This window comes from Neodiprion virginianus, chromosome 4 (genome assembly GCF_021901495.1).
Source record: "Neodiprion virginianus isolate iyNeoVirg1 chromosome 4, iyNeoVirg1.1, whole genome shotgun sequence".
Lineage (NCBI taxonomy): Eukaryota > Metazoa > Arthropoda > Insecta > Hymenoptera > Diprionidae > Neodiprion > Neodiprion virginianus.
Window position 1 is genome coordinate 26753219 of NC_060880.1, and position 26831 is coordinate 26780049.

At 35.6% G+C, this 26831-nt stretch overlaps 1 protein-coding gene across 6 annotated transcripts in view; it reads right to left on the reverse strand.

Moving 5' to 3' along the window:
• Positions 1-2968: 2968 nt before the first annotated feature.
• The window catches only part of LOC124303139 (trithorax group protein osa), a 30349-nt gene continuing 6486 nt past the window's right edge, over positions 2969-26831 (reverse strand). Inside the window, exons 1-18 of one of the 6 annotated variants that reach the window (XM_046760009.1) lie at positions 22473-23344; positions 17831-17960; positions 17629-17724; positions 16335-16651; positions 15144-15549; positions 14724-14849; positions 14389-14573; positions 14223-14264; positions 12154-12351; positions 8881-9100; positions 8631-8666; positions 8013-8189; positions 7342-7516; positions 7002-7257; positions 6729-6894; positions 6204-6493; positions 5787-6026; positions 2969-5582 (exon numbers count right to left, since the gene is read on the reverse strand). In XM_046760009.1, coding sequence (XP_046615965.1) covers positions 3633-5582; positions 5787-6026; positions 6204-6493; positions 6729-6894; positions 7002-7257; positions 7342-7516; positions 8013-8189; positions 8631-8666; positions 8881-9100; positions 12154-12351; positions 14223-14264; positions 14389-14573; positions 14724-14849; positions 15144-15549; positions 16335-16651; positions 17629-17724; positions 17831-17891 — 4941 coding nt within the window. In that variant the 5' untranslated portion in view covers positions 17892-17960; positions 22473-23344 and the 3' untranslated portion in view covers positions 2969-3632. Of the gene's footprint in view, positions 5583-5786; positions 6027-6203; positions 6494-6728; positions 6895-7001; positions 7258-7341; positions 7517-8012; positions 8190-8630; positions 8667-8880; positions 9101-12153; positions 12352-14222; positions 14265-14388; positions 14574-14723; positions 14850-15143; positions 15550-16334; positions 16652-17628; positions 17725-17830; positions 17961-22472; positions 23345-26831 lie in introns of those variants that run through there. The other 5 variants (XM_046760008.1, XM_046760005.1, XM_046760004.1 and 2 more) reach the window with 5 other exon arrangements.

The window sequence follows — 26831 nt, forward strand, 5'->3', positions numbered from 1 at the left end:
ACCATATACGTGATATATTTATTTATGTATAAGGTTAATTATTCTCACATTGCCCAGAAGTTCGCTTGATATTTTCACCCTTTTTCTTCACAATACTATTAGCACCAAAAATTTAAGATAAAAGAAACAGAATGTATAGTTCATACAAATTATTTCCATATTCTATATCTACAAGCGAAGAATCAAAATTGAAAGCCAGAAGCAATTTTGTAAGCTGCTACTCATAACCATAAATACATGTCTAATATGCTACATATTAAGCTACAATCTAAAATTTTCCAATTAGCACATACTTATATAAATGAAGAAGCAATAGAACAACAAATACTATCTTACAAATAAGAGAAAATTCAAGGGCTATTTGTACCAATTTGTAATTGCGACTTGCTCGGAATTTGGGACATACACTGCTAGTAGAAATTTCAAACAAAGTTTAATAATCTGACTCAATAATAAGTTGTCCTGTTTTTTTCAATATGTAGCCCGTCTCGTACATTCTGAGCCTAACCTTTCGAGACTACTTTACACAGAAGTGTAAGGGCTAGGCATGTAAACCATATTTAATCTTGTTAACTGACAATGAGTTGTTCAAACCCATTCACGATCTCTTGCTGTTTCGGGCTTGATTATCCAACACTGATCCCTGTATACATATAGTAGAGATCAGTGCTCTTCGATAGATTTCTTCAATAGATTCCCTCCCGTTTGTTCACCATTCTTTTGCGAAACCTGTTCGAAATCTAAATGATCGGTATGTTTAGGCTGTTTTTTAACCGTCCGGGAGTCGCCCTACAAGGTAGGGAGCCTCGTGACGGTCGACGATGAGAAAATCCTCAGTAACCCGGTTCACGTTAATTGGCCTTCCATTTCCCCGCGAAATCCTTCCCTTGCTAATTCTACGCGTTTTCCCTCGTCACCGTTCGTATTTAAAAGCGTTGCTTCGGCGGTCATCTCAGAGGTTTTTTCGCCGCAGTGGTTGAATCAAGAGTAATTAAACGCCCGGTTTTCCGATTCCCGTTGTCAACACGGATTGTGCAGGCGCGCGCGCTATTGTCGTTATCGATCTATTGATACAATTGTGCTCGTTGCTGTACTGCTATAATAACAATTCTGACGCAAATACCTTAATCGAGTCATATCGACTGAATTTTTTACAAATTATCATGCATTTTAAGCCATTAGGAGATGGGTTTGACTGTCGTCAGTCAACGGAGGCGGCAAGACGAATGTAAAACCATTTTCCGTCGGCAGTAGCAATACTAAGATTGGAATGTTTTTGTAAAAAAAACAACAGACATTAAATATATGTGTCGTATTCTTGTAAAATAAAAATACCAGTGATGGTTTCAGCAGTACTTATTAACACCGCACGGTCTTTTGTAACATCGTACAAGACTAGGATTAACTAGGATATATTTTGAAATATACTGAAATTACTAGACTGTACACTAAATGAACGGTATTTATCTGTGCCACTACTGAAGTATGAATTATTTGTATTACCTGAGTAACTACAATGAGATAAAATGCAACAATAGGATAAATTTATCATAGCATACCGAAAATAGAAATTAAATGAATTAGATATGAATTTTTTAAACAAAGAAATTTTTCAGTCGACATTTACTTTTAAATCTGGTAACGTTGGTGATATTAAACGTAAGTCAAAGGTCTCTTACAGCCCTGATCAACTTTCACGTTATTATGAATGTTTTCATCTATCACGATGAATCAGTGTCTGCAGTTGAATAGTAATGCAAGATGGTAAAATATTTAGATCAGTAAAGCTTAAACACCTTTCACAATCACCAGTGCAATACATCTTATTGTGTACTCAATTTCGATTGCTCAGCACATTCCATTTGAATTGGATATATTAATGTGAAGTTCCAAGAGTTACAGAATCTAGATAACATTCTCAAGTTGATCAAAGAGAAGACAGATTCTGTAATATTCAACAATTCATAATTAAGGTACGTAGTTAGGAACAATAAATGTTGAATTGCATTCATAAGCAGACTTTTGAAAAAAGTAACAGCACAATTGTACCCGTTGAGAACGGCATGAATTTTCAAATGGCAAAAATTTGTTATAAGATAAAGATAACTATGCATTATGTACTTGCAGACAGAAAAAGAAGAGTAAGAGAAATAAGCTGGTATTGGCAGAATAAATTTACTTGATATACATTATTTTAAATTATATTTTTCAAGGAAAATTTGCTAAATTCGATACAAGCTCTTTTTTTACACATGTGGCAAGTGCTCCGAAACAATGTTTCTGCTATACAGAAAATGGTAGGACAAGAGAGTCGCATGTTGCAATAATTCTTTTGTTTTAATGTTATGCTCGTAAATGACAAGAAACTGTGAAACATAAGAACTGTTATGAAAACATTCAACTTTAAAAATATATTCGCACAGTTCCCACATGCCTATACATCGTAATGCTTATGTGTTATTAAAATAAAAGCCCATTCGTTAAAGTATAAAGAAGGTAATCTATTACAATTGAGTAAGTCGGATCAATTTGTTCCTAAATTTGTTGAATATTCGAAAATAAAACTAGAGCAATTGTGATGTCATCAAGAGATATAATGAAATACAAAATTATGTACAAAATAAAAAATAAAAATAAACTATCGACGTTGAGTATTAATAATAGCAATGTTCTCATATGATTGTAGCATTTTACGTCACATAACGTGTAAATTTGATATAACTTTTATTTAAATTAATTGCAATTTATGGAATTTCACTGTTCTTTACAATCAAAAAATTCACAAACATACTTTCCTCTAAATTATCTCCGGTATCACTAATCATCATTATAAAATAGATCGATACTTGATATTTCCTTCATTTTCGCATAAGATGCACTATAGTTTATGGCTATGTATTTATGTAGTTTATATACGAAGGATATTGGAGAGGTAACTGGGAGAGTCAAGTAATATATTGACCAGTGGTATCATCAGCGCATCGTAATGTATATTCTCAATTGTATTTCGGAATCGCTCCATTCGCATTGTCACAATATTAGTCTAAATCAATCTATAGACACCCATTCACACATCATCTCACAAATATGTTTTATAATAATTTGGACACAGTTTACTTCAAACAACCAAAATGTGAAAAATTAATTTTTATTAAGTGTGATTTTGCTTAGTTCTAACAGTTCATCAGACTGTACTAGCAGCAATGTTTCACCAGTTTCTAATATAAAGTCGAGACTCTTGTGGGTCAAAGCCACTTTATTTGCACTATGTAGAGTGCAAATTAAATAAGATTCAATGGAAGTGTTATCTACAAAATATCATTACTTGCTAATTACAGCACAAATATGCAAATATAAAAATTTGCATTATATTTATAATCACCCACATTTCGATATTGTTTACATTGCGATTGAAATGTTTATATATTATGCAGTTGTTCACGTTTTAACCACAGAATATCTTACATTATTAATGTTATCCAATTCACAACGGAAGGTATACCAGTATCAGTATACCAACGCTAACATCAATATTTAGCTTTATATAAAACTACTATCATGCTGTGTAGCATTTTTCAGTCTCCGCACGTTGCATTTAAAGTACATTTCCACATATAAGAAAGATTGAAGAGTTACGTCCCCCTTGAACACTGGAATAATACACGAGCCACTATAGCTGCGACTTGTTGATCCAGAATCTGGCTCATGACTAACGCGAGAAGTCGTGATTCGTGCTGCAAGAGCAGTGTTCTATTATCTGGGTGCCTTGCTAGATTCAACAAAGTTCCTGCCGCTCGCCTTAGCATGTCCAAACTAGTTCCCATAGACTCGGGATTGTCTCTTAAAGCTGCTAACCCATGCTGATTTGCGACACCCAGCGCGCTTGTTTCCGCTTGCTCGATAAATGCGACCAACAAAGCAATGCACGGCGTTTGCATCGCCACTGTTCGTGCCACACCACTGTCTGCCGCCGACAAAAAGTGTAATAAATTTACTCCGAATTCTCTGAGTACTTGTTCTTCACTACGGCAGAGTAACCTAGTGAGAACTGAGCAGAGCCGCTGCAATCTCGAGTACGGCGGAGTAGCTACAACTAGGTCCACATTGCTCTCGGTAACACATAGCTTACAAAGCGCTTCCAAAGCCAACCTTTGTGGGGAAAGCGACGATGTCGGCCCTACAGTTGGAAACGGATCTTGTCCGTGGGCTGCCGGACACACGGCCCAATGTAACAAACCATCTAGTACTGGTCGTGATATTTCTTCTGGATGCTGACTGAGATCCATATGGCCTGAGATATTAGCTGCCATAACTAGTACATTTTCTCTAATGTGATGGAGAAAATCCCACCACCATTCATTTTCTCCTTGTAAACTGCTGCAGGAATCCGCAAAGTCGGCATCCTCTTCTCGATCGTAGTTTCTCGTTTTTTGTGCTCTAACTGGATGCTCGTGGTGTAGGAGTAGAAGCTTACCAAGTATGCTAAGAAAAGTAACATTCTTTGCAAATTCAATTTCGTTGCCAGGTACGAACGTCAGGTTTCTCAAAATTGTAGACAAACAAACACATCGTCGTGCTAACCCATCTTGACTCTCGGTAACAAGGTACAGGCTGGCTTCATCTCGAGAATAACTTTCATCCTCATAATCACTTATTCGCCTTCTTTTTAATGTACCAGCTGGATCTTTAATATTTAACTTTTGCTCTTCTTTTGTACTCAGAGACTCCTCTTCCTCTTGGGTCAATTTTTCCGAATCCAAATTGCTCAAGCTATCGCTCAGGCCATTTTGATTGGGAAGTACGTTGTCGTCGGCAGATGCTCTCGATAATTCGGATAAACTTTCACCAATATTGTTATTGGCTTTGGATTCATTTTCCGAATCCTTTCGTGTTCCGTCATTCTTTTTTTCAAACAATTCTCTAGTGAGATCGTTCATCTCGACCGGTTCTTTCTTAATTCTGGATAAAACATCGCTAAGAGTTTTAATTTTCTTCTTTTTATCAAACTGTTTACGTTCACTAATAGGAGTTGTGGGCTTGTCGTTACAGTCATGAGATTTTTTAAATGTTTCTACATTTTCTAACATGCTGTCTATTTTGGATTCTTCTATTTTAACATCAATACTTTCAACCTCTTTTTCAAGAAGCGGTGGTTTTTCGTCCCTCAACTGTCTCGCAAAAGGAACACTGTCCAATTCAGATTGAAAGCATGTAACGATGTATTTGGTTGTATTGGCGTCAACTTGCCAAGGTTCCGTATCGGCTTCACAATCTGGATAATGATCCCAAGGTCGGCGTGAGTCCAAAACAAATAAATCGTCGTCTCGAGGTATCATTTTCACTGGACGCCCTCGCCTTGACAAAAATGTGTAATTGGAACCAGACAAAAGTATGATACGGTCTTCAGCGTCGACAGGTCGTGACACTGCACCTAGATCAACTTCGGCCCCCTCTGATGTACGACACCATTGTTGTTCTTCCTCACCCATTGGAGATTCAAACATATCGGACAGGGAACGAGAAAAATGCTCCAACAATACATCCAGTAGTCCTGGGAGATGTGCCAACCCAAAGTAACTAACCTAAAAGCATAAGTGATCCCATATGTTTGTCAAAAATCTTCCACTTGTCCACTTTAAACATATGCAAGTTAAAGTTTCCATCAAATTAATTGGTGGTAAAGTATAACTTTCAACAAACTAGTTTCACAAAGATTTCATGTTTTGCTACCAGCTAGTCTACTTGAATAAAATCATTCATGGATAACTTCAAGTGAAAACACTTACCGAAGAATCGTCGAAAAGTAAAATATTTAGGACATCTAGCGCCCAGCAGCTTTCAGCCAATAAGCCGGACCTCAGTGCCATCATAATTCGCCACGCCTCGACAGGGGCAACTTCAGCTCGCGTTAGTTTACGCCTTTTGTACAATAATGGTGTGACAGCTTCTACACTGTCGCTAGGAAATGTCATCTCCCTTTTTGGTGCCGGTTGCTGGTTTATCATAGGGCTTATTCCTAGTTGACTCTGCAAGTGAAACCAATAAGAAAATGTTATAAAGATTTAGTTCTACATTGTAACATCCCGAATTAGAACAAAAAAAAATTCATAATTTGATATCAGAGGAAGAAAATTAAATCTTAGAGAAAACTTGTATTGAAGACATTTAAAAATTGATTGAACTGAAATGTGAAATATCTTAACCTGATGAGTACTAGGAGGTGGATAAATAGGGGCTGGTTGATTGGGATATCTGGGATCCCACGATGGTGGTGGATGTTGTGCAACAGTATTCCCAGTTAGTTGGGTTGCAGGCCTCGGGGTTTGTTGATTTCCCCACTGTGGACTACTGATTCCACCAACACTGCTTGAAGCTGATGTGCCTGATGTCCCTTGAGGCTGTGGTGGTTGTGGTGGCTGTGCTGCTTGTGCAGAATATTGAACCCTATTGTTACTATTACCACTGCTAAACTGATTTGAATTGCCTGGCCAGCCTGTAAGATTATTTGCGTGTAAATTAGGATGCAAATTAGTTTCACAGATTTTAACCAACTGTCGTCCTAGCAGTGTCTTTGACCGAATGAAACGTGTTCATCAGATCATCATTCATAAAAGTATAATTGAAAAGCATAATCCTTTCTCTGAGTAGTTAATGGTTTTATTCTTTGATGACGAGATGATTCTTATTTAATATCACGAAATGCATGATCAACAAAACGTTAGATTTACCAGGATAGGCCTGCCTTGGCGGATTATATGGTGGATACTGTTGGTCTTTGGCAAAATCAGGATGTCGCCGTGGTTGTGTTGGTCCTGGTGGAGGGGGTGGCATATTTTTGCTCACTGCACTCGCACTAGCATACATTTGGTTACTTCCAGATCCTGCATATCCTCCCTGATTGTTAACATCAGCAAATTAACATCTTATTTGAGTAAAACTTTGCTCGTAAATAGTTTATCGTTTTATTCCAAATTTGAGACATCGAAATGTAACGTATGTACCTGTTCTGGCCTATAGTATTCTTGTGATCCCGAATAATTAGAAGCTGCAGGTGACTGAGATGGTGGCGAAGGTTGGCTAGTAGATGGTTGCTGCGTATTAGGTGGATGACCTTGTGGACCAGGAGGATAGCTGCTATTTCGACCACTTGGTGGTGTTCCTGTAGAATAGCCAGCTGGCTGCTGTCCACTGCTGTACCTATTGTACAGATCCTGTACTCCTGTACTATTTGGTGGCATGTTTCCTCCACTATACCCTCTAAGCATTGTATTTTATAATTATCTTACAGAATCATACATCATAAAAACAAAACGATATTTGAAAGAAAAAAATAAAACAAACCTCTCAGCATCCGGCCCGCCATACGGAGGGTAGTGGGATCTTGGGGAATACGGCTGGTTGAAGTCACTCTGTTGTCCCATTGCATTTCCTTGAGGTCTAATATATTGATCCTGTGAGTAATTCTGGTAGGGTCCAGGCCCTTGATAATTTCCTTGTTGCATTCCTGCAACAAAAACTGTATTGAGAAGTTTCATAAACATCAGCAGGGTTGTTCAGAACGTTTGTCTCAATACGATTTCAATAAGGCTTATTCATTGCACGAGATAAAAATTAATAAAAGTCAGTAATATTATACAACGTGGTTTTTTGTTTTAATATATTAAATCATAAGCGAATCTTTATACGAGCTGAACGGCAAATACCACTTGAAAAAAAAAAAAAAAAAAATGAAAAATGAAAAATAGTTTGTACTAGTAGAACTATTTTGTATTTGTAACTCTAGTTTTTTCCACAAATTTGTTTTAGTTTTCACTGTGTAACATAAAACGACTGTAACCTCTGACAGTTCTGGAGGTTTGTATGAGTTGCGTATTTGTTTTAAATTTTGACACGTTGTATTTGCTTATTTGTAGATGGAAAAACTTTCCTGTACCTTTAATATTTACAAATAAAAAAAATAAAAAATAAAATTTATATTAATTGATGTTAAAGAGAAAATAAATGTTATCAACCTTGATGCGGCGATGGTGCACTGCTTTGACTGGGTGGCCGAGGTGGAGGTGGAGTGTAATCGGATGGAGGTCCACCCGGGGCACCACCTGCATAACCACTTTGATAGTTTCCGTAACCGTCCATTGAAGTACTACTGGAACCAGCAGCAGGAAACGAATCCTGGGAGTTTGACGATCCTACATATATAATATACATGTATATTATATCGACGACTTGTAAGAATTTCATTTTTCAAATCAATTTTTCTACAAGTCCAATGACATGCCCAGCGATGAGCTTTTATGCCTGTAGCTGATTTCAAAATAGTTATTTACTTGTTGAAATTTTCAAACGTTATTAAATCGATCAAATTCAGGCTGTTCAAAATAGTTTTTACCAGTCTAATTAGAAAATCTGTAGTTACAAATACGATTTACTGTACTTTTACAACACATAAAGTCTATGAAATGATAGTCCTGATTTGTTCGGAATTTTTTGGTATGCGCTCGAATTTATATCTTTATATTGTAATTTTAATAAATGTAAGCACCTTTTGAGACACTTAAGCATGTGTACGAATTGCATTGCTATTTTTTAATTAATATAAATTATTATAAACATTTTCCATTCTTACGAACCTTTCTCAGTAACCCAAGTTTTTTCTGAATTTTTTTCTGTTGGATATATGTTTGATGTAATACAATTGATAATAAACTAATGTTGAATTGTAAAAGACTTAAGTAATGTTTATAGGAAAAAAAAACATTGTGCTCACAGTGACCAGAAATTCGCACGTTGTGCCATCGAATTTATTCTTTACACGTTCCGTGACATATCTTTTGCAATAAGATCAGATATGCACATCACATTTTTTTTTACATTTTTTACCTGGCGATGGTACAGAAGCTGTTCCTTTAGTTCCTTTTTTCTTGGATCCAGCTTCGACTTGGTTAATAATCGGTTGAGGATCAACACCACCTCGGTCAAAATGACATTCGTAAGCAAGAAGATGCTTTGTATAGTGCTTCCGCAATGTATATGCTGCACTACTGCTTGCTCCAATGCCTAGTAGACCTGCTATATCCTTCCATGTCTTGTTTTTCGTGACCTAGTGAAGCATATACCATTTTTATATACGAACAATGAAAAATTAAGGTGAAGGTATGAGAAGGCAATAATTGCGATTTCTACCGTTTTTCCATCTTTTAGTTAAAAAAAAACGGGAAATTGTTTCAATATGCAACTTAATAACATAGTTGTAAAGTTCAAGGATATAAGAACATCAACAATTTTCATGCTATTTGCTGAAAAAATGTATGTGAAGACTTCCAAGCTTATACAGACCTATCGGTAAAATGTGCTTAAAATTATGCTAATTACTTTCAGCAATTTCAGATGAGTTACTGAACGTAAAAAGGTTGCTTCATAGACCAAGGACCTCGTTAAAGTTCATTTTGATAATGATTGTTCATGTGTAACAAGCCAGAAATGATTTGAAGAAGTTGCATTTGTACCTGCACATTTCTGTGTAATTTAATAGTTCTGTAAAACTTCACACCATATACCCAGAAAAAATTTTATGCCAAAAACAAGGATATGTCATAATTCCCTATAATTCACTGATTACAACGGAAAAAGTATAACTATTGGGAAAAATTTGATGCAGCGTCTTCTCTGAGGGCGCGAACAGAAAGAATCTAAAATTACTAGATCATTTTTCATTGCTATTCAAAATGATTCTAAAAGATGCAAGGTCTAACGTAAATACGCTGGCTGAACGACAAACGTTAAAAAAATAATAATCAGTGTCACTCACTGATAAAATAATTTTGATGTCGTACATTGCGTTTGAACTCGAAGCGCAAAATATGCGAATTCGCATTTAATCTACTATCTGTCAGATGCATAAATGTGGGTAATGAAAAATGTCCTTATCTGTAATTCAAGTCTATAGATGCTTTAGTTTTAGGATTCTTAATAGAGAAAAGGTAATTCAACATTGTAAAAAATGCATGGGAAGCACGCAGAGATCTGTTGCAAAATGTGGTTTAAATATGATTATTTGGTCTTCATATCTAATAGATGATGTCTTCACATATTGGTGTAACAAAATATTAATCAAACTAATTACACTTAAAGAAACCTTTGCATTCGTATGCAATATTCATCATTTAGAGTGATTCAGCATGCATAGAAATGAATATAGAAATTACGATTAGAATGTATAGTTTGGCATGAAATTTTTTCTCCACAAGCTCCTCAGCATTATTATAATACATACCATTTCATGATCTTTCTTGATTATCTCTAGAACTTCTTGCAGTGAATTAAAAGTATTTATTAACAGGGATCATCTTACAAATAACATCAAGTCCCGCGACGTATTATGTCTTAAAACTTAGATGGCGATAAATCAATTCAATCAATTACTCAGTACCTCTTAGTTCTATTGAATCGACATCAATGCTATTATTTCAACCTTTTTTTCGGAATATATTTAAAAGATTTCATTTGCATTCATATCAATAATTTGTTTACAGCAAGAATAACAGACTATTGTTAAATAAAAATAATGAATTTAAAGATTCCAAGCCACTTGCTGAGAAAGCAAATTCATGTTAAAAATAAATTTTACTCAATGCCTCACAGAAGCAGTTTCGACAGTCATGAGATCAGTAAATTTCTCAGGTTCTCAACTTTTGTACAAACTTGCAATCATATGATAACTAATTCTAAAAAATGTAGTACAAGGGGTTTAAACAATGTATAAGCTAAATTAAAGCAACCATGGATAAAGAGCTGTAAGTAAAATATGACCAAAACGATAATGAACAATAACTATTACATATTATAATAATGACGTTATTGTTCACATGAGGCAAAGCTTTAAATTGCATAAAATGAATGATGAATAAAGTTGTACTCTTCAAATCAATGGAACTCAAGGACAATCTTGAGCAAATGATAATATGCATCGCCATCTAAGATTATGGAAACATACTCCAAATTAGCGTAGCATTGTGCGTGTCATGCATGACCAATAATAAATGTATCAAAAACATTGTGCAAGGCGTGACAGAAGACATATGTGATAATTAAATCTGCTAATCATGTAAATAATATCAAAAGCTCCAGATAAAAGTTATAGTTTTGTGACTGATCGAAAGTTTAAGCATTAATAATGGCAACTTTTGAGGATACTATTAACAATGAGAATATATCCAAATACACATGAAGCTATTATTTTCAACACTGACGAAATTCAACTTGTTGAGTTGGAACATTATATAAAGGAATGAAATGAAGGATTATACGTAATTTCACGTTGTCGAAGTGAAAATTTTTCATAATTATAATGATCAAAATAACATTATTTTTCATGATTATAGTATTGTGAATGTACAAAAGTAACGAAGTGACTGTTGCATCATTCTTTCGAATTTTCGTGTGATTCTCCGTGTTAAAATGTGCCTGTTCGATTATTGTTCATAATAACAAAGTAATTAAAATTCGTAAAATACCTTTTTGTAGAATGCACCAAATAAGTTGCGATACTTAACGATAAATTTTCTTTTGCATTACACCTGTAGAATTTAACGCACCAAAAGTGGTGCTCTTGCTTCAATAATGAATTGAAAATTATTATGATAAAATAAAAAATACGAAATCAATAACAAGAAAAAACAAGAAAAAAAATAAGAATTGTGAAGCGCAACATACACAAATATTATACAATAATGAAAAAGCAGGTATACGTAATTTCACATAGGAAGAAAAATTTTTACAAAACATCATGCACGAGGGGTAGAATTGATTGTGGCAATGCTTGGTAACATAAACAGTGACGAAGAAAAAAAAAACTTAACGACAAACCGACGTTAATCATGTTCAATAGATATAAATCTATTAACTATACAATAAATAAACATATGAACTAAAATATACGGAAAAGATGTGCATCTACAGATGACTATGAAAAACTTTGTTCGTAAATTTGAAATTTGTTCGATAGTTTTTCAACTATATAACTTGAATCTCTAGCTTTTCATGTTTACCTTATTATACAGATAAATCGCCTATACCTTCTGTGAACCACACCCTTTAGAATAAAAATACAAAACACACATAAGACACCGAGGGCTAGATGGAACTACACTGCACCTTGCATACCTCCATGAAGCCCCCTCTCTCCTTGACGTAGAAGTACAATCTGAATAGATCAAGGGGGTTCTTGGAGATAGTAGGACAACTGGTGATAGGTGTACGTTTTTCCTCCATAAAAGACACAAGTTTGTCTAGCCATGTCCTTCGATCCATTGAATCATCCATCTCATAGAGCTTTGCCAAGCTATCCGGTTTCTGAAAATAATATTGAGTTCAAGATTCACAATAACTCGAAGACGAAAAGTATTTTGTATTTCAATTCAAACGAACCATGCTTGATTAATAGTGCAACGTCACATTTAACTGTCTACTCTGTTCCACCACTAAACACAACATATAACAGAACTTTTTCTGCTAACAAACTGTTTTCTGTCATTAATATCCATTTCTTAATAATGTGTTATTCCTATTCCAAGACTAGCAAGACCCATAAATGAATTGTTTATTTTACTGTAACTTGATTGCCGGTAAGTAAGGAAGATACTGTAAAATAATTTGATAAAATAAGACATTCAACAGTTTGGGACGATTCATTATTTAAATTTCGAAATCTGCAGAAGTGAGAATAATTTAAGATTGATATGATAAGGGATATATTTTGAACCGCATTCATATTGCGTGCACCAATTCACCTTTGTAATTGGTTAGACTCAACTGATACTCAAAAACGAATAGTTTGTACGGTTTCTTCACAAAATCGTACTGTCCAAACGTTATCAATGTGGTGTGTTATTGGAATATATTCAGTGTGTATAATAATTTTAGTAGAAAAAAATCAAATTAATGCAATACAGGTTTTTATAACTGGGATGCATAAAAGTGTGAAAATGGAGATCATGCAATAAAATTAAAGAAATAGTAGCATCTGCAGTATTGTTTTTGCCAGTATTAAACAAAATTCAGGCTTCACAGGGATACCAGGTAATTTAAGTGCAAATAGCGGGTTATTTGTGTTAAAATCGGGTGCTTTCACGGTCTTAACATTTCTGCATAGTAACATACAGGAAAAAAAAAAAAAAAAATGGGGAAAAAAACAGAAAACAATCCATGACGAAAGCATCCTTTACGAAAGTAAAAATTACTTTAACATGACTAAATTAAAGTTCCCTTGGACAGGCTCATTACTTCATAATTATTATTTCAATTAATAAAACTCTTCAATGGCGAAATAATCTTCTCAATTTTAACAGGCACAAATGTTTGTTTCGGTTTTTCACGTTTTCATTCTAAGTGTGATATTACTTATCAGAAAGGTATAAGATAATAATGATACAATATATGAGAACCAGCCAGTTTATATAAAACAAAATCATTGTAATAATAAAAATAATTTGACCGCCGCGCAAGTTGACCCGTGAAGTTTACATTGATTGAAAATTCCGTCAAAGTTGGGCCGCAAAATAGAGAAAACGAAAGATATATGAAAATGATAAACTGCCAAGGAATGGGTTTAAAAAGGAAATAAAAAGCTTTCAGGGAAATTTTCAATTTTAGAATGCTTATAAGGGAGGAAGGTGAAAAAATATGTATTTTTAATTGAAAAGGAGAGCCACTGTAAAACCTGAAAATCATATGGTGGCCAATTCATAATCAAACATGTGCATAAGGGTCCACCCTGACTAACTTTGATTTGATCATCGTTCGACTAGTTTAGTCGTTGATATAAAAATTTCGTATTTTGCGAAAAAAATAGACTAACTGTTAAATATTAAGGATACTGGTACAACACCGGTATTATTGCAGATTTCTTCTATTTGGTAATCGATTGCTAATAAGTGTCTCATCAATTAATTTCATGATCACTACAAAATAACAGTTGAAGCAAAGTGGTTTAACACAATTTACTATATATGTTAGTTTTCCCCTTTGCCTTGAGAATATATAGTTGTTATTATATCCAAATAAAAAAGCAAGACGGATATGTAAGAAAATTTTTTGCAAATAATGTAATGGTTAAAAACAATTAAGGACACGAAATCAATGAAATACATAGAATAATCATGGGATAGCATCTGTTCAGACATTAAGCGTAGCAGTAGCTAGTACTTGTATTGAAAAACAATAACCTTAGATCTGTATGGGTCTTGAGGCACATGACTGTTAAACACCTGTAAAATATAAAAATATTGAAAATTTAAATAATTCTGCATCTAAATTATAACAAGACACAAGTATATTATAACTATCAAATAGGTCATATTATTTACTAACGACCAAGTATAAAGTACATACAGGACTAGCTGGAGTACGTGGCCAGCTTGGACTGCTCATGTCCGGATATTCTTCATGCATTGAATTAATGCTTGCTGCACCTGGAGATGGTACTGTACTTTGAGGAGTAGCAGGATGACTATGATATCCTCCGCTAATCAATTCTTTGCGAGACTTTGGTGTTAGAGCAGGATCTTCTCCAGAGGCTAAAATAAAATGTGTTACGATGTTCCGTGAAAGAATGTATTTGGCATGAAGTTTTATTCGGATTACTTCTTTTTATTTCATTTTGTTTGGGTTTTCTCGTGCAGTCAGGTGAGAAATGATCAATTCGGTAAATATTTTTTACTGCTCACCCGCTGAAGCATTTGACAGAGTCGATTGCTGCGATCCTTCGTCCAACGAAGTACCATCTGGACCAGTCGTTATAACTGAAGTTACTGTACCACTTGACGTGGAAGTAACATTAATGGCTGATGTTCCTGAGGAAGTGAATTAAATCATAGAATATACCAATTACATAAACATGCATGTCATTTTAACCACAATCCGAGGAATACTCTTACAGCACTGTTTCATCTGTTGTTAACCCCTACAGGGCCAGAAAGTCTATATATAGACGTGAGCTTTGTCCAGAGATTTCACACTGACACTAGGCAGAAATCGCGAAACATTTTTGTTTATTTCTATTGGGAGTTTTAAATCTCTAAATGCTGGGCCTCTAAGATTTGACACATTAATTTTCGAGGATTGATTAGATAGGGGAATTTACTCACCGGACGCAGTCGTTGTAATCCCACTATCGTTAGAAGTATCTGTAGCGAGATCTGTAGAACTATGGCTGCTCGGTGTGGGCATAGAAGTAGGATGCGAATTGGGAGTTGTGCTCGGTGGAGGCATAGGGCTTCCTTCATGATTCAAAGGTGGTGTTGCTGCGGGAGGATGCGGCCCGCTGTGTGGCCCAAGTGAAGATGGAGGTCCAGACGAGGGCTGATTCCCTATGTGATTCGGAGACGGGGGTGGTGGACCCATGGAACTTGCAGGTGGTCCCATACTGCCCATACCACCCATACCACCTGGCCCCGGAGGTGCCATGCCAGGACTATTGCCGGTAACGTATACCTGCGGAGGTCCAGGACTAGGTGGCATACCTGTCTGCACACTGTTAAATCCCATTTTATGCTGGAATAAAAATAAGAGATTACAGAATTGGGTTTGTTCATTCTTTGATTAGTAATTCAGTTCGAGCAGTTGCAGGTCAAAGATCGATCATCTTAGGGTTCTTTCTGTTCAGCAAGTCAATGATGGTTAATTAATGAAAAATGAATTCGATTATTATTATCAGGCCTTTCAATAAAACTTCAAAATTTTCTTCTTTTCCTAAATTGAACTATATTCAAATGAACAGGCTTTTCACAGATCTTGATGTTAAGGGGATGCCGAACAGACCGTCAAGTTTTACTGATCATGTCAGTAAATTGTGATTCCGGCTATATTCTTCTCTTGAGCGATAAAACTACTTCAAACGTTGGGAAATTATAGAATGTATGATCGCATTTGGATGGTCACCAAGAAGAGTTCGGAAATTGAATGCAAAAATACGGAAAATATGAGGTTGAAATATCACTAGCGTGCCACAACCTCCAGAATGAGTGAGAATCAGCTCCAAGTATATTCATAATGTATTCATCAATTGTTGAAACTTTTTGTGATACCGACATAAGGACAATTAAAAACATCATCATTTTCTAAAATACGAAACAATTTTATTACCCAGGAGAGAAAAAAGTGTAAAATATGATTGGCTCACTCAGGCGCCACTCCAAAATTCCCTCAGTGTCGAATGTTAGGATATTAATTGTAAATATATTTATTATTTAAATAAATATAAAATTAAAATATATTTCGTCCAGATTTCGAATACCTAAAAGATCTCAAGTGTTTTAGAAAAAGTATTATGAGTTTACCGGATAAGGCGGATACTGTGGTGCCATGTTATTTGGCCTTGGTGGCTGATACTGATTGTTTGGCGGTGCCTGGGAATTAGATGGTGGTGGATAACCCTGGGCGAACTGCATATGAGGACGTGCAAGAGGATAAGAATTCTGTGGGTAGCCAGGCTGTCCTGCAGCCCCTCCGGTTGAGTATGCCATATTTCCTCCCATTGATCCAATTCCACCTAAGCCGGTCGGTCCTGGACCTGGTTGGACAACACCAGGGCCGCTGTTGTTCATTTTGTAGCTATGCATGTGCGGTGACGGCCCCAAAGGCTGTTGGTATCCTCCTGAAACAATTGAATGCAATAATAAACAGGTGTACATTTTTTATACAAGCACCATTATTTATAGTATATCACTCAAGGCGTGAATAAACAATTGCAAACGAATTTTATTTTCGTAAAATAATAAATAATGCAATAGAATTGTTTTTTTTTCTTGTACAAGTAAATCATGTCTTTGAGATGATAACTTTCTCCTGCAAAGAATAGATAAATTTAATGGTTTCAGGTTATTTGAGAGGTATAATTTAGCCATTGCCCTGAGGACAAATAAATAACTAGGAAAAGAAAAACAGAACCAAAATACTGTATTAGCCTGAGTATAAGTCGATTCTGAATATATGTCAACTCTCATTTCTTCGACTTCTTCCTAGGATTTTTTTTTAGGAACCAAATATAAGTCGAATTTTATGATAAGTTACTATCATTGAAGTAAGTTTATAAATTTTTAATATTGCCTTTTTACACATATTTATGAATATTTGAGTTAAAAATTAAGGTTTTTCAATAGATAAAGAAAATTTTCAAAAACGTCCCGAATCGTTCCCACGTATGAGTCAAGTATGAATTTTAATGGCAATATCAACGATAAAAAAAACTTCAACTTATACTCAGGCTCAAACAGTAGGTTCAAAATGAAGATCTCTTCTATTTTCATTCCAAGGAGTTACATCTGTGGTGTTGCAGAATAATAAAATTGAATAAATCAGAGATTCAAATGATGATGAGCAGGCAGTTAACCTCCACATATCATATGGATGATGATTGTCATGGGTAAAATTGGTAAGATTGAATTTTCTTTGGCATTAACTTGGTTAGTGATACGTAGAATCTTTAGATTGGGCTTAAATTTGTTCATAATTCAAAATGTTCTAAAGATTAAGAAGATAATTAATAAAAGAAACGGAACATGTCAAAACTAATTTACTTGTAATTGCTGTATCGAACAAAAAAAAAAATGTTGAAATTGGTATCGAACAAACCTTGAGTTGCCATTGGAGAATGACTCATGCGTGCTGGCCCGCTACCATCTGACTGGCTACTTGATGGACGTGGAGGCATCTGAACGTTTGGTTGACCTACAATTATAAGTTTTTTGACATATATTTGTCAGATTGAACGATTTTTAGGAATATGTCTGCACAGATTTCAAAAAATGATTTAAATGATGTAAAAACTACTAACCAACAGCTGGGGACATTGAGCGAGAACCTGTGGACCCTGTAGGTGATGGGGTAGGCCTCATTCCCTGAGAATTCGGTGTCCCCGGAGCTGGCCCATTTGAACTATCGTTGCTGTTTTGACCAGATAATTCCTAAAACAAAAAATCAGTCCTAAATGTAAATCTTGAACATTGGTTCATTCACTTTATTATAGAGCTAAGGATCGGCATGCTATCTAATCCATATCAAGACAAATCTTATCTCGAGCAATATTTATGTGCTATTCGTTATAAGACAGAATGATTGGGTGGACATACGATTATTGAAATGTTAAACTCATAGTGACAAGTAGCGATTATATGACAAGTCCTAATATTCTTATCGAAGCTAAGTGACATCAAATACAGAAGCAAAACCTGATACTGGACACGTGATTAAGCGAGCACATATCTCGCATGCTAGACCATATTGACCTGGTCATGACCTTCACCATTTTCAATTTCATTGTTCCGTTGGTATGTTGTAGGAGATCATAAGAAACACGACTTGGGAAGATTTAGGATTCAAAAGAAATGGATTTTCTAGTAAACGTACGGTTGGCCAAATCACTGTTAGCTATAATTTGTTTTCATGAAACGTATGGATGGTGTATTTTTGGTCTGAAGTCAAATCTTGAGACCAATGCAAAAAATGGATATGCTTATAGGTTTCCGGTAAAACAGAAATAATTGAAAACAAGCAAGTTCAAGTAAAACAGAAAAAGGAGGAACAACAAAGATTGTCATGAAAAAAATTCACTATTGGGATTGGAACATAACTTGCAAATCCCCACGGCTTTTGTTCTTTGGCAGTCTTTTTCTTGTTCTTTCAATTTGTTGAATTAAATTTCTAATCCCCCCCCCCCCCCCCCCCCCCCCAATTAGTTTGCTTGTATTTCCATGAATAAAATGGAAAAATAAAAATACGAATACAAACTCGGGAAAAACCCTGCTAAGATCTAAAAGTTTGTCTTGAATTTCGAATTTTGCTTTAGCATAATTACACATGAGAATAGGTATGCAGTAGAATCTGTATTAAAAGCAGAAAATTTGAGTTTGTTGCTTCAAAACTACAACCATTTGAAAAGTTTGCAGCAAAATGAACTCGTATATTCCTTATTGATAATAGAAAAACAACTATAAATGAAAATCAATGATGACTTGTTAAGCATCTTGAGTCTGATAACTTTGACTCCTTAGTAAAATAAATATGAACATACTTGGATATTGACACTGCATAATAATGTATTTATTTTACTACACCAGCTTTGAAGAATAATATTTGATTATATGAACCACTACTATTAACGATTGTGTACACTATGATTGTAAGTAAACAAATACCAGGGATACCAAACATCTTGATTAATTCTGACTGAAAAGCACACAAATGTAACTTGCCATATGTCGCACAACAATGTGCAGTGTATCTTTCAATGCCAAAACTGTATCTATATCATTTATCCACACACACAGCTTCGCCTGTGATTTTTAACCTCCACATCTCTGTACATCCCTGTACACACACACACTCGCTACAACTTGAGTGAGTTGTTTTTACGACAATTACACAAGTCCTTGATAAAAACTAGCTCCTTGGTCAAAGTGATGTATTGGTACTACAGGTCCATAAATGGGCGGAAGCGTAAGAAAACCATAGCTTGGAATTCTCATTTCACATATAAATGCAAACCCCTCTGCTATAATGGCCATTGTAGGATGACACAATGTAGGAATTTGTACGTTGAATTGATTGTATATTCATTTAAAACAGGATGATACTAGTGACAAAACAAAATAGATGTTAAAATAAATACGGATTGTTGTGTAATGTCGTAAGTTCAATGAGTCATTAAGTTTGCTAGATAATATAAAAGAAAAGAGGATTGACTAAATAAAAAAATGCGTGTTTTCTGTTTACATTTCTTTCAATCACGTCCATTAATCACCTATACCTGATAATTATTCTACTAGTGACAAAAACCCATTTCTGTGCCATAGTTCTGTGAACATCTGCTAGAAATGGCTTTTTCAAGTTTAATAATAAAAAGAACTTCAATAATGGAACCGAAAGAGAAATTCTTTTGAATGCTTGCCAACTAGAAGAGATTATTTCTAAATTTGAACTTCTTTAGGTTGTTGACTTTATTCTCGTATGTAACGTCTCAATATTACGTTAAAAGAATTTATGGTGTATAAATAGATATTCACGTTCGGAAGTCTTTTTTTATTTATATCGTACTTATTCTACTGTTGGTTTAATTAATACAAACATCGGCCTGTGGGAGATTATCTACGTATGATATAATGCCCTGAGAGAGAATAATAAATTATGCCATCTTATGATGTATCATTTGTGTATCAGAATCTGAATTTATCACCAGAAGTGGAGAACATACTTGATGCACAAACATGCCTACACACATCTGTGTAATTATGAATGAATAACACGTGTTGGTGAAGTGACGATTGATAAAGATAGAATCTACACATGTCGTCTTGTTGTACACACGTGTAATGTGTATTATTTTGAATTGCGTCACACAAAACCCGTAGCAACATATTTCCATACATCAAATCATTTTTATCATGAAACTTGCGCTGAACTTAAGTAACGTATCTCTAGCTTTGCACTTGTATAAGATTTAATTTGACGTGCTTGCAATGATTCGTTCACCTAAATGACAAAAGCACACGTAACTGCAAAATAAATGAATGAAATAAAATTATAAGCAAGTAGGAACAGATTATATAACAGATTAAAGCAACTCGAATATTTTTTCAAAATTCAACTAGTGTATGTATTCCAAGATTTTTCCTTATTTGACTTCCTTCAATAACATACGCATATGCACTTGTGATGAAGTAAATGAATAGAGTATAAAGCAAACCCTTTGACATTTGATAAATCAATATATCTTTGTAGTATTATTGTTCAAATTATTCATATCTAAAACGACATCTTTATATTTGACTGATTTTGATCTTCTTTGTGTCTACTCTGTTCTAGTTTGTACATTCATTTTTAAATGAATATTTTGCTGATGTATGATAAAATTCGGAATGGAAGGAAATTACAACGATTTCCTACAGCTAGAATTTGATCTGATTGAGGAAAAGCTGATACTATTTTTCTAGAGAGAAGATTATGAATGAAGTATGTTCATGTAAAAAAGTCTGCTGTGATCTCCCAAGATACTCAACAGGTGTTTAACAATACACCAGAACTCAATGTGTTTGACAAAAAATATAAACTATTCATAAGAAAATCTTGAGCGCAATAATCATCAGTGGAAATAAAAGTTAATGGTATATTCTGGCAGAATATTGATTAAAGGATTTAAACGAATGAATTGACAAGATATTGTACACAATATCGTTAGATTGGTTTATAATTTTATACATAAACATTGAATATAATTTTTAATTTTTATCAAGATACTTAACCAATTCTTTGCCTGTCTTGATTTGAATTTACATTGGCCACAACCAGGTGGACTAAATTATATTTTTGTGACATACGTTTGCAGGAAATTTTTAATAAACAAGGTATTCTTGGTAACAATTTAATTTACGAATAAGAATTTATACAATTCTGGACAGCATTTCTTGCAACACACATTGATCCTGCTCATATAGTAGATACAAAAATATACAGGGAAGAAGAAAATGCCAATTCTGTTATGGCACAATTTTTTTTTGTTTACCACCATTCAGTAACCGGAATTTTTCGTGTTCTCTATGCTGTTCAGGGTGTTATTCATAGTTTCAAATGAAAGATTGAAATCTGTTTTTTTTTCCATGAAAAATGCTGGTTCAATAAAATAATATGACAGTATAACGTAATTTTTAAACGTCTATCTGACTTAAGAAGCGGAACAAAAATGTATTTAGCAGACATATGTGTAGTATCAACTCACACTAATTTTATAAAAACTATAATAAAACGTGATAGATCGTTTTGGGGTATTAAATGTTTAAATTAATATGCGTACTTGGTAAAAATTTGAGTATTTCTGTGAAATACAATGGGACTCGCGGTGCCGCTTCCGTAGCGGAAAAGTGAAAATAGTTTTCCATTCGCGTAAGGTAGTAAAAACCTAGTAAAGAAAATAAAAAAACAAAAATGTAATATAAAAATGACATGGGTACATGTAACTTAATGTGTACAATTCAAAAGCACAGTAAAATTTCTCAATACATGTACCGTCGTGTCGCGTCACAACGTACAAAACAAGTAAGAGTACGACGATTCGTATATCATTTGAGCAACGAGAACACTGTATTATTTGATAGAACATACTTCGCCGTATTGTCTAATACGAAATTGTTAGTCAACTGCGATGTAATAAATACTCTTGGTAAATCTGATGGTGTATAAATAGTGAAAAAACTGCAATGAATTTCCTGTGCAAAACAAGTTGCTGACGAATTAAAAATGGTGTCTCGTTCCTCGATATTCTCTGAAGAGAGTTTTTAACACATCGAATGAACGTGGCTTATCGTTAATATATGCGTATATGTATGCACACGTATAATAATTTTCTCTCGCCCTTTTCTTCGTCAATTTCCTACTCACTTTTGCCCCCCGTTTTTTTCCCCGTCCGCCAATTCCTACCAACATACCGTAATTAATCAGCGGCACGAAACAGCGACGGCAGACGACGACGACCCGGTGGTTGCGGTAAATATCCAATCCTGAATAAAATATTATCCGAAGAACCAAGTCGACACATCCTTTTCCCGTCACTAAACTCTCTTTTTGCACACTACGTTAAGTATTTTACCACCATCATATGCCGAAAAAATGTACCGACGTAGAACGGGGGATATGGGAAAACAGGGTTTAATATTTCTCGATTAAGAAAGATTCGCGCACGGCACTAAATCCAATTGAAATGCGGTGTAAACAGTTTGATCCACACACGACACATAAGGATAAGGAATAATATATCACCGTAGTCGCCGGTATCCTCGTAGTGTAACACACATTATAAACACAAGTTGTTCCAATAACAGGAGCGCCTACTACAACAACGCCCACCACCGACGATCACGTCCATTAAAATAATAAATTTAAGGTGAAACATTGTTATGAATATTCCCTTATCCTTTCGAATATGATTTATACCTCATCTAGATTTTGATATTAATGCAAGGAGTTCAACGACGAGCCTGCAATTCAGCAACTCTACCGTCGCCCCGATGCCCACCACCACGTTGAACTGCACGGTAGTAGACATACTTAATGCCCCTTTAATTCACTTATGTAAGTCCGCTTTCAAAAAATTCCCCGTTCATCCGCACCATACGAATAACACGACGATTTACACAATCCAGCATCAACGAATATGGCGAAAAATAACGCCAAAAACTGGTGAAACCGGCACTAGTCGCTAGACGAAATCAAGTCGTTCACCGATGGACACGGTTCCAGTCCTGTCGTCCCTGTTCGTACGAGGGCGGTGCGTTGATCGTGGCGCGGTTCGTTCGAAGCAGCATCACCGCTAGCTGCTAGCTCGTTGGTCGATCGTGAATACTCGGCTGCTTACGCCGTCGCTTCGGCTTTACCGCACGAAAACCCGTGTGTTCCAGAAGTTCTGAAATACGTACTGTTCGTACGCCACCTATCCGACTCATTTTTTTAAATCAGCCTATCGCCCCCCTCCCGCCCCGCCCGACGCCCCACCTCGCAGCAGCATGCCGATGATCTTAGGGTAGTTACGAAGGGGGAGAAAAAAAAAAAGAGGAGAGAATAATGCTATACGGCTAGGCATGTATGAGTGTACATACATCCAAAGCAAAGGCATATGCGTGTAGGATTGTTCGCATTTTTTTATTTTTTTTATGGATAATATAAAAATATAACCGCGACACGCGAGTTCTGTACCTGATATTTTCGATTAAAATTTCACAGGCATATTTGGCATTTCATTTTCTGGGAAGTAATAGGACGTCATATTGTGAAGATTATTTTTATTTTTTACTTCAAATTACTTCGCCCAGTTTGAACACTGCCAGTTGTTGCCGTTGAAATACATTTCTTGCGACATCAGCAGTATATTACTTTTTGTCTAGTATACTTATCAGCTTTCGGAGAGGCTTCGCAACATCGCGTCAAGCAGCAAAGTCATTCTCGAATCTATCCATTTTATAAAATGCGCAGGTGAAAATTATTTCCCTTGCGGTGAAAAAAAATTAATTGTTGTCTGGTTATATGTGCATGTGCGTGTATACATGCATATATATATATATATATATATACACACACACACACACACATATATATATGCGCTCGCGCACGGGTGTGTGTTAATATGTATACACTTGGTATATTATACGAATGCATTCTAGATAGACCACGTAGACGATCGATTGAATGGCATCGAGGAATATTACAGAATTTTTAATTTGCCGTGCAGCAGCAAGGTACAACATACATCATGTATATGCATGCTGGATGTATGCACAGCGAGGTCCGACCGAGTAGGCATCAGCGAAACAAAGTTTTATTAAATTTAGTTAAATGACAAGGCAAGCATCCGCGGCTGATTTGAATTCCAAAGCAAGAAAAAAGAATATAACGAGAAAAATTGCCGATTCAGGTTTTCCGAGTCGGTCCCAGCAGAAATGTCGTACCGCGCTACATAAAACTAAAAATAAAGAATAATGAAGAAAAACAGTGTAGAAATATCAGGGGAAAAACAAAAGGAGAGTGATGAAGAGTCGGAGAAAGAGAAGGATGAGAGAGGAAAAAGTAAATCGCTCATTGGAACGAACGGCCCCGAGAATCCGAACCGTTCGCGTCCCGTACCGTGGAACACACCGAGGGGTACCATCCAACATGAAAGCTGAGAGCGCCGAGCGAGCCGAGCGAGCCAGCCAGCCACCCGAGTCCCGACCATTCGACCAACCAACCGACCGACCGACCCGTATGAGCCAGCTTGCCTGCGGTGCGGGGAGGAAGGACGGCGCAAATATCTGGGGCTCCGGCAGCCGCGCAGCACTAGCTCTGATCGAACGACTAAATGCCTATTTTCAACAAAAAGAGAAAAAAAATGTAAAATCTGGAAACCAGAACTGCCCAAAGCGTCCATGTCTTTGCCATTTATCTTTATTTTTCAAACAGTTTTTTTCCCCCCAAGTATTTAGCGTTGTAGCGGCGTATGCCCCTAGGTGTCGTACAATTGGCACGATTTGATTAATAGTATTACGTAACGATATCGCAATTGCGTGTATGCGTATATAAGTATACGCATTGCGTATGTGCGCTCGGCACATGTGTGAATACTGATAAATGCGGCAGCAAAATACAATTCTGTTATCGGGCTATCACTCTGCATAAAAGAAAGGAGAAACAAAAGAGTAAATAGAGGAAGAACAAGAAATAGGAAAGAAAAGAAAGAAGAGAGGGAGCAGTGAGAGGGGGAAGATGAAGGAATTACGTTCTCCCGAAACCATGCGCTGAAAAATCCGAGTTCTTTAATATTGCAGTGTGGCAGGTAGCGGATGACGTCCTCGCTTAGCCATAGGCACCGTAGATTAGCCAATGCTCATACACACGTTCGCGTTTATACTGCGACGAGCATGGCGAAACTTTTATACGTAGAGCACACCATTATTGAAATCACCACATACGTAATACGTTCGCGTATACGTACATTTCAAAATGGTTAAAGGTAATTTTGGGGGAGAGGGAACTTTTTTTCTCACACAGAAAATGTGTACGGTGTGTATACATTCATGGGATTTTTTCCCATACACACGGTATATAAGCATAAATATATAAATGTATGTGTCATATATTGACGATGCGGATAGGGCATTAGGCGGGAGTTATAAGCGACCCATGTATGCGTGACGTACGCATGGCGTGCACGCGATAAAGGTGCGCTAGCGTTTGCGCTTGCGCGTGTCGCGTAATTTAAAACATGACGCGCGTATTGGAGCGTAAGTAGCGAGGAATTTATTTTTTATCAACATATTCGTTGGGATTTGAAATCCCGCGGAAAACAGGCGAGCGCATCCGTGCAAACGCAAGTTTGAAACGACGCGAAACATTCTTCTAAAAACCAATGATTCGAAAGTTTTTTTAATCCTACCGATAACAGGTATTATTACACCGAAGAATTAACGAAATTACGTATTACTTGAAACACATTTTAAACAACACATATCAGTAATGCAAATTATTGATACGAACCAATTAAACAAAATGCAAACATTACGAGGAAATTGATTCAGTCTTTCTAAGATATTTTTTAATTATAATCAATAGTATATTCATGGGAACTTACTGTTCAAATACGACAAACAAGATACTGAGGGTAATAAAGCTGATGTAAAGTCATTGAACACTATCAAGAGAAGAATAGTTTTCAACAGAATTAATCTTATGTCAGTTGTCTATTCCCTGGACAGCAACAATCTATGTTTGATATAGACTACGATAATTTGCACAACACATAAGACTAATTTTTTTTTCTCAATATACCGTAGTATATGGTAAATGTGTAATTGGATATTCTTAATATACATAGGTTAACATATAGGTAATACATACACGCACGTATGGTTATACCTATATTGAATTCTGATAAACCATCAATTTTATTAAACAATGGTGCAACTGAATTTGAAGCAAATAAATCTGAAACCACTGTTACAATATGCTACTAGTATAAACTATAGGTTTTGCAACTACTTGCAGAAATTGTTATCTTCATTAGAATGATTTCAAATCTATTCTCAATGCTTCGAAATTGGAAATTATACCTGTGTATCTACGCAAGATACTCAATAAAGTTACCATAGGATCACAATATCAGCGAATAGCTAGTATCAAACCGAGAGCAATTTCTAGTCGTTTATTAGACTCGGTATCTGTAGACAGTCTATTAGACTTGCATATAGCTTAGAAATTTGAAAAGAAATCAACTGTTCCTAAAAATTCCAATGTATTAATTCTAATTGAAAATTATTTGA